A 15776-nucleotide genomic window follows, 5' to 3' on the forward strand; every position below is an offset into this window, starting at 1 on the left:
TATATCATATATCTCAGGTATTGGGAGGATCATGTCTCACAGTTCGATTATAGACGTATTGGTTGAAAGGTGGCGTCATGAGACACATACGTTTTCATGACGAGTGCACGATTACTTTGGATGCCATCGTCATGATTTTCGGACTCCGAACTCACGATTTGCCGATGAATGGATCAACTAATCACAACACAAGTGGGTTAGAAAACAAATGCATGACCCAATTTGGTAGCGCTTCTGGGCCGAACGACTATAGAGGAAGCAGAATCAAGTTGGCATGGTTTTGTACTCTAAAGCGGCTCCAACATTTGACTCACCGAGTAAGTAAGAAAATTTATATGAAATGTCACATAATGTATCTATTTGGTATGACGTTATTGTGACAAGTTTGGAATTGCTGTGCATTGAAAGTATTTGCCGTTGGTTCATGAGTTTTTCTCATATTCATAAGTTTAGTTGGGGTTCTATTTGATTTGCACATGTATCGATCATTATGCGGGACATCGAGGTATGATTGTAAGGACATGGATGGTCCTCTGGTGTTGCTCCTTGTGTGAATGGATGCCGTCGGTAGGGCCTCTGTCGGTAGCCATATGCAGTTTCGTACTCAACAATTGTTAATAGTTCTTTCGCAACCATTGCTTCAAACCATGTGGGCAAAGTTTCATAAGAAGCTTTTCACCTACCAAATATTTGTTCAACTGTCTTTTGTTTGACCAACCATGCTTTACGATAACTTATCGTATAGTTGAACTTCGACTGCACTTTAGTAATGACAGATTTTACCTTTATGGACGGGTCGGCTTTAGATAATGGCTTTATCACTTCTGCAATTATATCGGAGTCCAGTTTAGCATGATCTTGAGAAATGGTACTTCTGGTGTACGTGTGATTACCATTGTACCTCCTTATCACCCAACAATACTGTCTTTTCATAAGACTAACTTTGATAAGTCAATCATAGCTTGTTCCATATTGTACGCATTTAACATAGAATGTCGCCGGTTCTGAAACTTTTGATTTATACACCCTATAATTGACTCCTCTTCAAATAGTATACTATTTAACTAACGCAGTAACAATCTCTCTAGAGTTAAACTTTATTCCAACGGCGAATTCAGCGACAATAACAGGGCTGTACCAATAATAAAACAAAATAAATCTAAATACTATCCTATTAATAATAAAAATAATAATAATAATAATAATAATAATAATAATAATAATAATAATAATAAATTTTTTGTATTGATATATTTAGAAAATTCTGGTATGCATGACATCAAGATTCAAACTATGCATAAAATATGGCTTTCTAGATGGATGCATGTTCGCTAGTGCATTTAATCTTCCTCCACATCTTTAGCTGGACCAACAATTTTATAATTACCTTCAAACTTTTCATCGCTTTCAGTATTATAGGCTTATAGCCCATGCAGTCTATGGTAGGCTCCAAAAATCAACATCATTGATTTTTTCAAACTAAACATATAACTCGATAAGAGAGGCTTGTGCTCTAGTTTGATGGTAGGTCGAAAACATTCCTTGAAATTGAACAAAACTACCAAATACTAACACAGGTTGTTTCTACAAAATATTTGTCAGTCTCTTCAACACTTGATGATTTACACTTTGAGAATGTACACTCTTAAGTTTTTCATATGTTATTGAAAGAAAAACAACAATAACACATAGATTTTCACATAAAAAATTCACACCCTCATATGTGTGAGGCAAAATTTAGCCATTATAGTATATTTTTAAACTAACATAACCCTTTATTTTATACTCTCATTACATTTACTTATAAATTTTTTCACTTTTAATAAGCAGAGCAACTCAAAATTTTAAAAAGTTCTCTCAAAATCTTAGAATGAAGAACAACTTCTTCTTGTTCCACTTTACTCTCCTCGAAGTATTTTATAAACACCAAAGTTCATTTTTATAGTTAGTTTTATATTTTTTTTATTTGTGCCAATATAAAACGTTAATGACATTTTTGCTTTTTCTGCAAAATGTTAGTACTGTTTTAACTAGGTTTAACTTTCAAACTCGTATATCAAACAACACGGCATTGTCATTTTCTCTTTTTTTAATTTAATAAAAAATGCGTTATGCAAAACGGCCTTGCCGTTTACAATTTCAAAATTTTAATTTTTTTATAATATGATTTTAACTAATTAAAAAAGTTAACACACGCAATATGACAATGACGTTTTTTACTTTTATCTTCTAAAAAGTAAAAGCTTTTTTCTATAATAATGTTAAATACATATATAAGGTGAGTTCTACTCAACTCCTTCTAAAACAACATGTAAATTATCCTCTATGACGTGGTACATTTTAATTGGATGTTTAGTTTTAGTTTTAGTTAATTTAACTCAACAAGAGTTAATATCTTAATTAAAGTAGGGCCTTTTATAATTAAATATTTTTATAAGATGCATGATTATATAATTTTTGTAAATATTAAAAAGTAAATCTATGTTTTTTATCAAATCAGTTTTAATTTGATTCGTTCCACCCTTCCATTGAAGAACACTTCCCCTGTTGTGTGAAGAACATTTCCTCCCTTCCATTGTTCCTTCATACTCAAATTCGTTCCTGCTAAGCTTCGCCGTCGTCATCGCCGTCGGGAGAAGAAGCATCTGCTACCCTTTCGCTCGGAACATATTTCTTCCTTCCATCATTCCTTAACGACTCATTGAAGTACCGTCACAGTGGGTGGTGGTGTTGTTATCGCGGCTCTCCCTGCAACCTCTTTACTTCTACAATTAGGTTTTTGTTCTATCATTTTCTTTGCTTTATGTCCTTTAATTTTGTTCTGAACTGAGTTAATTGGAATTGAAATAGGTAATTGGAACAAGAGTAGCTCTAATTTTGATCAGAAACACCTTGGATGTTGTTGTGTTATTTTTCTGAACCTTTCATCTTGTTATAGTTGCTGATGTTGTGTTGTTGTTGGTGTTATGTTTTGTTTTTTTAATTTATTTTCTTGCAATGCCCCTCTTTTCTGGTGTTCTTCTGTTACTTGTAATGCCCCTTTCACTTTCACTTTCATATGGAAGAGGATGGTTACTGCTTTAGCTTTGGTGTATAATTTTCTAAAAGTATTTACTTAATTTGAATTATTTTTATTTTAATTAAGTGTTCAAGCAAACTGAAGAAAAGGAAGACTTTGTGGGTTTTCTTTGTGCTTATGAATTAGAAAATTCAGTTTCAGTGGCAGATGAAAGTCAGGAGTCAAGGAAAAGGAAAAATTCATTTGAAGGTTTGTCTTTCTAAACATCCTAATAAATATGAGCATAGCATTCTTATTGATTGGCTGGAAGTTTCAAACTATCATTAAGGCAAACAATTCAATTCCGTAATGTTATTCCACTTTCTTATCTTGTTATTAACTTATTACCCATTAGCTTGTTTTGCATAAAGTAGTGATTAATGTCCTAATAAGATGTGATGTTCTGTATCTGGTTGCTTGAAATTTTGTATAAATAATTTATTGTGACAATTTCTTTGAACTCATATGGAACACAAATAGCATTATTTCATTTTTCATGGGCTTCCTTTGATTTTGTTCAGGGCCCTATCCTAGTTTTAGTTTCATGTTTCTTAGTAAGAACTTTTTGTTAGTTGGCAACCAATTCTGACTAACAGATTAGAGGACAAAATTGTCTCTTTCACGGGACAGATGTACAATAATTTTGTGGTCTTATTTAAGGAAGGCTGTCTATTACCAATACACCTTTTCTTAGTGGCTAGCATGACATTATCTTATGGTAAAACCCTAAATGTGACATTACTATGACATCTAAATCACCTAATTAATTGTGTTTGCTTATATGCACATATTTTTAAACCATTTTTACCCATATGATTTCAGTGTTCTAGGTTAATTGAATGGGCAGAAATTAGAAATATGAAAAAAAATAGATGCCACCTTGCTCTGTTTGCTTTTATTAGAAGCACTGCCATGAAAAGATGACTAAGCTACTATAAGGTATCCAAGTGAAAAGTCAAATATTTGTAGAACTCTTGATCAAATAAGGACATGCTAAACTGCTAGTACTTTTTTCTTTCCTCCTAAGGAAATGTTTGGTTGGACGGAAAAAATAGATCTGAGATTTTTGTGGATGCGTTTATGTAATTTCAAAGTTTTTCTGTTTTAATAATTAATAGATTTTTTTCTCTCAATACTTTACTTAGCTTTGTATGTTAATAGGTGGAATTCAGAGCCAAACTGTTCGAAATAATGTAGTAGTTCTTGAAGGTGAATCAAAGTTCAAGCAGAAGGGACAAAAAGCACAAATTGAAATTAATTCTAGCAACAAAAAGCCAAAACCTCTCTATAATCACTGTATGATTTTCACAAGTGCATGTTAATATATTGAATTTAGAACAATATGTTTGAAATTTGGTGAGTTCTACCCAACCCCCTCTAAAACAACATGTAAATTACCCTCTATGACGTGGCACATTTTAATTGGATGTTAGTTTCAGTTTGAGTTAATTTAACCCAATAAGAATTAATATCTTAACTAAAGTAGGGATTGTAATTAAATATTTTTATAAGATGGATGATTATATAATTTTTGTAAATATTAAAAAATAAATTTATATTTTGAGTAAAAGACAAATAGGTCCCTGACCTTTTAAAATGCGAACATTTTTGTCCCTCAAGATTGGAAAATACATTTCGATCCCTCACATTTTAAAACGGCTGACAAATATACCCCTCCGTCCATTTTGGGCCAAAAACGGCAACGGATCCAGCTGACATGGAGGGGGTAGAGAATGACGTATCCGTTACACTTGCTGAAGTGGATTGGGACAAATTGTTAGTGGACAAATTCGTCCCTTAAGTGCAAAATGACGCCGTATCCACCACCCCCCATATTTGAAGCTCCGCAATTCCCATAACACCCAAGAATGACTCCACATATTACAGAAAACCCTATCAGAACACGAAGGCCCTTCTCCCTCTAAAAAAAGAACGACTTCCTATAGTTGAAAGGGGTAGTGTGATCAGTAGATGTGGTTGTTGTTGAAGGTTACGGCAAGCTTCGCGTGGAGAGGAAGCTGCCATCATCTATAGAGGTAAGGGTGATAATGAAGAGTATGTATGTTGTTTAACTGAGAATGCATGGGGTTGGGATATGGGATGACTGCATGTTTTTTTTTTTTGGGTAAAAGAATGAGGAAAAGCTATGTGTGAAGTTAACTGATTTCGAAATTTTGGGCACTTGATGTAGGGTTTAATCTCTGATATGTACTTGTGGATAATGCAGATGGATGATATGTATGTGGTACCTATTTTTCACCACGGAGGCCGTTTTGGTAGAAAACCCAGTGAAACTCTTGAGTATATTGGTGGGAAAGTTGATAAATTTTCGAAGATGGACTTAGCCTTCATGAATTTGGGGATTTGGTGACGTTGTTCAAGGGTTTGGGGTATGCATCATATAGGGCAGTATATTGGTTTGACCCAACTAGCAGTGATCTTGAGGTTGGACTGCACATTCTGAGAAGAGATGCAGGCATCAATGAACTTCGAGAGAACAAGCTGAAGAATTCAACCACGGATGAATTCTACATATACTTCGACCATCCCATTGATGAGCCACAGATAGTGGAAGAAGGGGCTGCGGCAGAAGCAGGGGTGGAAGAGTTTGATGACCCTATTGATGTGGACAACATCATGAGAAAGCTCCAATCATCACCATCCATAGAGGATGATGGGCATGAAAGTGAGGAAGATGAAATGTATAAACCTCCTCTGACTGACTCGAAAACTGTTTCAGATGACAATAATTCTAGTGTTGATGAAGAAGATGATATGAAGAGGAAAAAAAGAAGTCTGAAAGGAAAACAAAGACAGAGTTAAGTGGAGTTAAAAACAGAGGTAGAGTAAGCAGTGCAAGTGGTAGTGCTACCAAAGGTGATGGGCCTACTGTGAAGACCAGAGGAAGTAGGCCCACTGCCAAGCCCAAAGGAACTGGGCCAAGAGAAAAGCCCAAAAGACCAGGCCTGCTGCGAAGCCCAAAAGGAATGGGCCTAATGCAAATCAACAAAGAAGTAGGCCTGTTGTACATGATGAAGAAGTTGTGCCTACTGTATCCCAGGGATAGGCCTCCAATTGGACTGTATGTGAGTGAGAAGGTTTCAGATGACGATGATCCGATTTATGAGTATGAATTAGAGGATCTTCACACACCAGTATCTTCAGAGGATGAGGGAGAGAAGCATGAGTTTCCAGTTTTTGATGAAAAGTATGGGTTCGGTGAGGGTAGATTCGAGATTGGAACCAAGTTTGTAACCATTGATGGGTTCAAAAAAGTGGTAAAAGATATGTTCATTTCTGAAGGGAGGGAACTCCTGTGGATAAAAAATGATAAGGAAAGGGTGAGGGTTGGCTGCAGGGGTGAAGACTGTCCATGGCTAGCACATCTATCCTACAACAAAACATTGTTATGTTTTCAGGTAAAGACTTACAAGGCAGAGCATACATGTGCTAGAGACCTGGGCAGTAATGCTGCTGATCAACACTGGGTCAGCAAGAAAGTGGAGAAGATAATGGCAAGTCAACCTCATATGACAACCAACGAGGCAATTGACTTTTTTAGAGAAGACTTTAATCTAGTGTTGCATCCGAAGATGGTTTACAGGGCAGTGAAAGAGGCCAAAGAGAGGATTATGGCATGGAGAAAGGCCATAACTATAAGACCTGTAAGGGAGCACCAAGCAACCCAAACTGGAAACCAAAAAAGAAAAAAGCTAAGAAGACTGATGAAAACACACAAGACATGGTGGTGCTTCCCTTTTCACAATCAGCCCCTCAACCAGATGTAAGTATCCTTGTTCTGCATTAGGATAAATTTGTATATTTTAAATTTTGTCAGTGGTTAAGATGTCATTATATCTTATCTTTAAGGACTAATTTGTCCATGTTGCTACCTTGCTGGGTCTATGTTGCTTAGGATCAAAACCAGACACAGACTGATATTTCTGCTGAGACTAGTGCTGTGCAAGAAAATACTCCAGTAAGCCCCCCTAAATAATACACTCATAATGCCAATCACTTTATTCTTGTCCCTAAATTTGAACAATTGATTATTTCGGTTACTTTTGCAGAGTCATGTCATCAGCCAGAATGCTGCAGCAACAACACCATCTGCTCCAATCTAACCTCCATTCAGGCCTCCATCCCAATTGCCAAGAATGGAGAAACCCAAAACCCCAACTGCTGCCTCTAAATTCAGACCCAAGCAGACAATTAGAAGGCCCTGAACAAGTACAAATCCACCTTCAAATCGACCACCAACTCCACCCCAAGATACACCCCAGACTCAAAGCACCAGCACCAGTGTGACACCTTCAGAGGAGACCTTGAAAGTCGCTGGCAGTGAGGCCATAGGAATTTTCAATTTCATCCCAACTCCTGGATCCAACAATCAGAAGAACTAAACACTACTGAATGAATTTCTATTTTTTGTCCTAGTCTTTAGTATGAATTAAACAACATTGTCTACTTATCGTAGTTTGCCAAACTTGTTTACATGCCAACCAGATGTTTTGTTATTTTGTGGCAAACTTATGCTGTTATGTTTTGGATTAAGACAGATACATTGTTGTTTATATTTTGGTCATAATCTATGCAGAATTACTACCTTATATAATAGGTGATTCACAGTATCTTTTACTTGTTCAACAATGGCAATTTTCATTAAATAGCCAACAATGACAATTTTCATTACATCATCAACATTGTACATCAAATGATCCTCACCACTTTAAGAAATATACAGCAACAACAAAAACAACTACACTAATCAAAGCAATCTACCACATACTCATTTTTTTTCCTTCTCCATACATAATAGTTTCCTCTCCAACTCTTCCATTTTTTTCTCTAATTCCTGGCTTCGCACCAATTGAATTTTTTTTCCAATTCCTGACTTCGCACCACTTGATCTTCAACGTCTACCCCTCCAACATCATCCACAGCACCCAATGCTTCAGACTCCATGGCCCTAATTTTTTTCAGGTGTTCATCAAGCCAAACAAAGTATCGGCAATACCGTTCTTTAACCTGGAGCAAATTTACAGATAATGCCGTAATTAGACACAGAACAGTCTCATCCAACTACTAACAAAATAATCACTGACCTTGAAGAATGGACACCCCAGAAACATCCTATTGGGATTAGATGTTGTTCTTGACTTGTAAAGAATGGCATAAACGCCGCAGAAGCACTTCGGCGCAACCCCATCTCGATCACATCCTCCTGCAACAGCACATGAAGATCCCCGTCCAGGTCTTGTGCATGAAGAACCCCCCTCACTCGTCATGGACGATCGCACCAGCAGCAGCCATGGCTTACCTTGCATTTTGATGAAATAGGGCTCACTGGTGGATACGGTGTCGTTTTGCACTTAAGGGACAAATTTGTCCACTAACAATTTGTCTCAATCCACTTCAGCAAGTGTAACGGACACGTCATTCTCTATCCCTCCATGTCAGCTAGCTCCGTTGCCATTTTTGGCCCAAAATAGACGGAGGGGTATATTTGTTAGCCGTTTTAAAACGTGAGGGATCGAAATGTATTTTCCAATCTTAAGGGACAAAAATGTCTGTGTTTTAAAAGGTCAGGGACCTATTTGTCTTTTACTCTTATGTTTTTTACCAAATCAGTTTTAATTTGATTCATTCCACCCTTCCATTGAAGAACACCTCCCCTGTTGAGTGAAGAACATTTCCTCCCTTCCATTGTCTCTGTTGAGTTTCAGTAAATTTTACGTACTCCTTGGTGGTGTTTGGTAGTCGTGTTTATTAATTATTTAGCATATGTTAATGCATTAAATATATGTTCGTATTTTATGTATTTTGTTCATCATTTAAAATACAGTTTTCACGAAAGTTTACATACGAACAACAAGAAACAAAAGGAGGTGAACCCACTGCTCAACAGTAACCATTCTCAACACATTGAAACTCACTTACGACACAACTATAACCAGTACTACCACCAGCGTGAAATTATTTTTACGAATGCAATTGATAAGATGACAGCAGGTCAGCAGCCATAACCTCTCTGATGAAAATCCTCGAAAACCAAACACATATGGCTTATCCTTTGTACTCTGTGAATAGAACTAGATCGGACAATCTAACCATAGAAAATTTAGCTATTAATAATATGATAAATATCAATAATTCTAAAACTGATAACAAAATTGACATAGATAAAATAATGAGCAAATTCATTCGATCCCAAGAATGTCATAGAACAAATGTACAACCCACCCTACACAAATTTCCCACTAGCAACGATTCTAATAAGCACGCAAACGACGTTACTCTCAAGGAGCTCTTCAAACCAAATGTCTCCCCACGAAAATCATCTGAATTAGATTGGAATTCAAATACGGGAATATATATTGGTAAAAAGGGTACTTCATCATTTGGTTTGCCACGGCGTTCATGTGGCCCGAAAATTCCACAAGTATGTGTATAAAAACATGAACTTGTATTGTATGACATTGTTTATTTCAAATTGTTTTTACTTTTTTTGTTTAATTACACATGATAATGACTTTGTGCTTGCAGTGGATGCCCATGAATTTTAGGCCACCAGAGGACATGATTCTAACAACGAATGAGCTTGCTTGTGCCGCTTATATTTTTTGCCTAGATTTAAAGTTCCAAGTTAATCGGTGAATCGTTATAACGCTATTCGATTTGTTACAAGTCTAAGTCATACTATGGAAACAACAAATTCCTCAAATAACTATTTGCATGTGTATTCTTATAGGGATGAAGTAATGGTGTCAACTCGTACATCATATGCAAATAGAGAAAGTTTAGTCACGTTAACTCCAGGAGAATAAGTCATCCAAGATGTAAATATTGATGTTTTTATTATTTAACATGAAAAGTATAAAATGTTAATGTTATATATTGTAAAGTCAAAAATATACAAATATATTTGTTTGTAGGTTATAGATACCCTTGCTTGCATTCTCACTCAAGAGCATAAAAAGCTTAACAAATTGCCATCAATATGGTTTCTGCCAGCAACCTTTTCGGTAAGTTTTAGTACATAAATACTCCGACAAAATTTTTAATAAATATTTTGTTTGGTTTAACTTTCAAGTAGTATATAAATAATTTGATTTCATATTTTTTATTGACAAATTAATCAGCAACTAGCACTTACCTGGTCTAGACCACCCAATCAACTGAGGGAACAATTTGCAGATCATTACATGTATAAGATTGAGTACTTATCAAGGGTAAGTCCTTTAATTTTTAGTAGATAATATATTATTTATTTAATCCAAATTGTATGTTTATCTTACTAGCATAGACTGCTCATTATTTCGTAAATAATTAGATTTTTGTCCCAATCAATGACTTTAATGAACATTGGTTCCTGATGATCGTAGACATGAAAAAAGAACAGATATTTGTGCTTGATTCCCTTAAAATCCCAGACAAAAACTATGGTAGGCTATTATCAGTTGAAACGATGGTAAGTAGCCCAGACTTATTTTGTTCAATAAAATTAATTTTTCAGCTTTTACTCTCTATTAATTTTAAATATTTTTTATATAACAAAAAAAACATCATTGTTTGAAATAACGATTCAAGTTTGTATTTCAAGATCCTTGCTATATTCGGTTTGTAAGATAAAAAATATTTTGTTTATTCGAAATTAAGGTTCATTTTTTAACACTATTATCAAATTCATATTTTTTAAAAGGTTTAATTACTCTGTTGGTCCCTATAGTTTCGTGAAATTTTCAATTAGGTCTCTATACTTTTTTTCTTTTTAATTGAGTCCCTACACTAAATTTTTTTTTTCAATTAAGTCCTTCTTAGTAGTAATTGGCTTAATTTTATAGGGACCCAACTAAAAAAAAGAATTGGTATAGGGACCTAAATAAAAAGAAAAAAAAGTGTACGGACCCAATTAAAAAAAAATTGGTGCTAGGACTCAATTAAAAGGAAAAAAATATTAGGGACCTAATTGAAAATTTCGCGAAACTATAGGGACCAACAGAGTAATTAAACCTTTTTAAAATTTTTAAAACCTAACCATTTTAGACATATAATAAAAATTAACCCGTTACATTGCTTGCTCTAGACAATATCCAACTATATATTATGTCATACAGGCTATATTCATTGAACGAATGTTAGAACACAACTCTTTCTACAATTCCAGTGAAATCACTGTACCTCAAGTGCCTAAATTCCATATCGTGGAACCATCTGACCTGCCACACCAGAAGAAAGGCTCGTAAGTAATATTAATTTATAAAATATTTTACTTTCATGTCTATTAAGTTTGTTATGTACGAATCATGTGTTTGGTTAAATTGAAAAAGTAGTACAATCACACATTTAACTAAATAGTAATGACTGCGGTACCTGAGTTGCTCAATGAATGAAAGAGTACGGGTAGACTGATAATTTTGGCATTATGGTGACCAATCTAATTTATGTTCTAAATTTTTTATAATTATTAGAGAAAAATGTTATATATATATATATATTATTCTAATTGCTTCATACTTTTTAAAATTACTAGGTCTATGACAATGATAGGATGATGCTAGCAATTAACTTAGTGAGCAAGAAATTCAATATGAAAAAGTCAGAAATTATGGATAAGGCATAGGCATTGATGAGAGAACTTTTGCGTGGTCTAGAAATTTGCGGATAAATCCTCGTTGCAAGTATAGTTTCTAAACCTTCAAAAGTCCTTTCATACAAACGTTTTGGTTGTCACAAGTAACAAACCCCTTTAAAATTGATAACCGAGTATTTAAACCTCGGGTCGTCTTCTCAAGGAATTGCAGAGAGGTGCTCTTATTATTGGTTATGAGTCTTGTAAATTGGGGGTTTTGAAAGTAAGGAAGCAGTATGTTGAATGATAAAAAAAATAAATAATGATAATAAAATAAACTCTTGGCAAGGTATTAGAAATTGGAAGTCCAGACTTAGTTATCCTTATCAATAATAATGAAAGTTGAATCTTAATTCCACTTAGTCAACCTTTACTAAAGTAAAGGAAAGTCAAAGGATTAATTAGTTTGATCTTCGAATCCTATTTATTTCCTAAGAAAAGATTGGAATTATTGAAGTTCAATTCAATTGGCAAGATAACAATTATCAATTATGCTGTTGAATTGGATAACTCCTGAGTTACTGATTTCTTAACCAAAACCAAGAATGTAAAAAGCTAAATATAAATCACAAATCTGAAAATACCTCAATTGCATTAATAAAGAAAATCATAACACGAAAGCCATAAGCCAATTATTCAAAAGATAAATATCAATTAAAGTACTAAGGTGAATAAAAATGGAAACGAAATTAAACAGAAAAAAACATTAAACCTGGGATCGAGAGTCACTCTTAAAACTAAGAGAAGTCCTAAATCCTAATCCTAAGAGAGAGAGAGGAGAGAACCTCTCTCTCTAAAACTACATATAAAACATGAAAAGTGAATTATGAGAGCCCGTTTTGAATGGATGCAATTCCTCTACTTTATAGCCTCTAATCTGTGTTTTCTGGGCCCAGAACTGGGTCAGAAACAGCCCAAAATTCGCTGGAGAAGAATTCAAACACGCTGATTTCCGTCACTACGATGCGGCCGCATGGAGCACGCGATCGCGTCGCCTAGCGTCAGAGTAACTATGGCATATTATATATCAAATCGAAGCCCCAGATGTTAGCTTTCCAACGCAACTAGAACCGCGTCGTTTGGACCTCTTTAGCTAAAGTTATAGCCGTTTGAGTGCGAAGAGGTCAGGCTGGACATCTTAGCAATTTCTCCAACTTCTTGTATTCCTTCCACTTTTGCATGCTTCTTTTCCATCCTCCAAGCCATTCCTGCCCTATAATCTCTGAAAGCACTTAACACACATATCAAGACATCTAATGGTAATAAGAGAGGATTAATAATAAACAATTATAAGATCAAAGAAGCATGTTTTCAATCATAGCACAAAATCAGGAAAGAAATATAAAACCATGCAAATATTATGAATAAGTGGGTAAAGAGTTGATAAAATCCACTCAATTGAGCACAAGATAAACCATAAAATAGTGGTTTATCAGGCATATATGAAAGATATACTACAAAAACAGTCACGACTACAAAAAGATTGAAGAATTATTTTTTTAAATTCATCGCATGTTATATTTGCTGAGACACGTCATATTTTGTTAGGCATTTTTTTAGTTTAGGTCGTTCTTTTATTGGTATCCTTTCTTCGAAATACATCTCTAATAAACTTGGTGCCTTTAGTTTATACGATATTTTGTTATCTAATCGAACCTAGTCAACCTATTGTTGAGTCATTTAATGTTTATTTCTGTACTTAATAAAAGAACTAATATCATTTAACTTTAATTTTTAGCTTTCAAGATAAATCAAAAGATATGACTTTTATGCATTAGATAGTTTAAAAGATACTTATTATATAGTTATTTAATAATAATCTGAACTTAAAAAACTATTTAATAATAAAATTGAGTTTATTCAAGATCGTAGAGAGAGAAAGAGAAAGTTGAAACTTTCTAACTAATTACGAAGAATCACCGCCGTCAAAGCTGTTTAAATTGAGTATATTAAGTGAGGATTAAGAAGCAAACATGAATGATAAATGTAAAAATTTTCTGTCTCTCAGTCTTAATATAGTGTTTCGCTTAAAATAATTATTTTTTCTGGATAGTATTCAAATGACGAACATGATAATAAGAAGATTCACATTAGATTATGAAAATCAATCTCTTCCTTATAATATGATATCATTATTTCTAAAAATGTAAAATAAAACAATAAATTATAGTTAATTAAAGTGTACATTGAAATAAATGTGAATTTTATATAGTAGCAGCCACATGTGGAATTGCAATTTGCCTTTTGTCTCAATGTACTATATTAAATTGCGACTTAAATATATAACTTATTAGTTAAAAAACTTACAATTAGATGCTATTTTTTATTAATTTAGTTCAAAATAATAAATTTTGATATTGTTTTTTAGGATTAATGACATCAAATTTTGATAATTTGGGCAAAAATTTTAAATGCTTTGTGTCTTAATTCTTCTAGCAAACCTTCAACAACTCGTAAAAGTTAACAGAATAGATGGTTGTAAATCAAAGTGATAGACAAGAGTAAAAGTTGCGATAATGATACGTGGTGATAATTAATAACAATCGAGTGAAGAGAAGGTAGAAGGAGAAGAAAAAAAATGAAAAAGAAGGCCAAAGTAATATAATAGTCAATGACATATAGGTATGTATATAGAGAATAGTATATAATAAGAGAAAGAATTTATTTTTGTTTTTTGAATGTTGTTATTTTTAATGTTTAAATTATTTTATCTAATTTATAATTTTAAAAATAAAATGATAAGAATTAATTTCTTAAAAACAATAAAAAAGCGGTTGAATATATTGAACCGCTAGTATAATATTTAAGTAGTTCAGTACACAGGGCTTAAACAGTGTTTCTTCATCTCACCATCGCCGCCACCTCCACATCCTCTGATGATCCCCCTCTTCCCCCTCATTTTTCACTTCATATCACCAACCAGAAGATTTTGGAAATCCAGAGAAGCAGGGGCAAGCTATATATGGAGGAAGCACAATGAGGAAGAACAAGGATTTTCAAGAACGTGCCGCCGCAGGAAGAAACAGAGATTGGAGAAGTGGCTCTTGGAGAAGTGAATCAGCATGGAATTTGCTGCACGTCAGGCACCTGGAAGTAGGAAAAGTCATCTTATTTTTTCTTCTTCTTCCTCCATATGTGCACTGTTTCTACTATGAGTTATCTATTCTAAAGTGGAGTTAACACTATTGGGCTTCAGTTTTCAACGATAGAGTTCTTTTCTTTTGCTGATTGCTTTAAGTATTATTCTTTTTTGTTGGATTTATTTTACTGTTTAGGTTTCGCACAAATACCAACAAGTTACAGCTTAAAATGTTGTTGTAAATGATTCTGTAATTCACGGGTAAAAATAGGTAAGAAAGGTTTGAAGTTGAACTGGCGCTGAAGCGAGCCAAGTAAGCCCTTTAGTTACTTTTCTTCTATGGTACACATTTCTAAATAAGTTTTTAAATACAAAGGAGTTATGCAAACGGATGAATATTCTCCATTTATGAGTCCTGAGTATTATTCAGGGTGGAGATTTCAAAAACTACATATGGGAGGGAAAAAAGAATATAAAAGAGAGAAGGGTGGATGGTTTAATTGAGTTGTAGGTCTTTATAGTTTAGTTGGACTAATTTTTAAGTAGGCCTCTATAGGTTTAAAATATTTAATCAAGTCCTTATATTGAAAACGATTTTGTAATCAAGTCCTTAGAGCAATATATTGTTGCGAATTTTTGGTTGAATTGAATAGATTTTTGTGTTTAATCTTACAAACTTCATTAGGAGTCTGTAGAGTTATGTGAAATCCCAAGGATTTGAGTTCAAAATTATACTAATTTTGAGACTTGGTTAAAATTTTTAAACTATAAAGATCTAATTGAAAATTAAATTAAACTTTAGGAAGATGCAGTATAACAACCACATTTTATCAAATAACATACTAGAGTAGAGGGTATTTACAAAGGATTAGTCAACACAATAATTAGTGATCTTATCTAAAAAGAAAATAGTGTAAATTTTGATGTAAAATTAAATCATCCTAATTGCAGGTTAATGCCAGAGTTTGCACTTACAACTCCTAAGGAAAAGAAGCTCAGTGGTAGAC

The 15776-nt window shown here is 33.9% G+C and overlaps 1 protein-coding gene and 1 long non-coding RNA gene across 2 annotated transcripts; both read left to right on the top strand.

The window, feature by feature from the left end:
- LOC107634615 lies at positions 2467–4421 on the top strand. The gene is made up of 3 exons (XR_001619014.2): positions 2467–2775; positions 3146–3268; positions 4220–4421. It is a non-coding gene; the product is annotated as an uncharacterized LOC107634615 (long non-coding RNA).
- On the top strand, positions 5241–7670 carry LOC110270301. The gene is made up of 3 exons (XM_021119283.1): positions 5241–6842; positions 6975–7037; positions 7129–7670. The coding sequence occupies exons 1-3, from the start codon at positions 6046–6048 to the stop codon at positions 7364–7366; spliced, it is 1098 nt and encodes a 365-aa protein (XP_020974942.1). The 5' UTR covers positions 5241–6045; the 3' UTR covers positions 7367–7670.

Source organism: Arachis ipaensis, chromosome B03 (assembly GCF_000816755.2).
Source record: "Arachis ipaensis cultivar K30076 chromosome B03, Araip1.1, whole genome shotgun sequence".
Classification (NCBI taxonomy): domain Eukaryota; kingdom Viridiplantae; phylum Streptophyta; class Magnoliopsida; order Fabales; family Fabaceae; genus Arachis; species Arachis ipaensis.

Excerpts from the sequence above, each read along its gene's own strand:
- LOC110270301 (XM_021119283.1), top strand. The coding sequence starts at position 6,046 with ATGGGCCTAATGCAAATCAACAAAGAAGTAGGCCTGTTGTACATGATG. Across the intron at positions 6,843-6,974 it reads AATCAGCCCCTCAACCAGAT|GATCAAAACCAGACACAGAC; the intron begins GTAAGTATCCTT and ends TATGTTGCTTAG. Across the intron at positions 7,038-7,128 it reads CTGTGCAAGAAAATACTCCA|AGTCATGTCATCAGCCAGAA; the intron begins GTAAGCCCCCCT and ends TTACTTTTGCAG.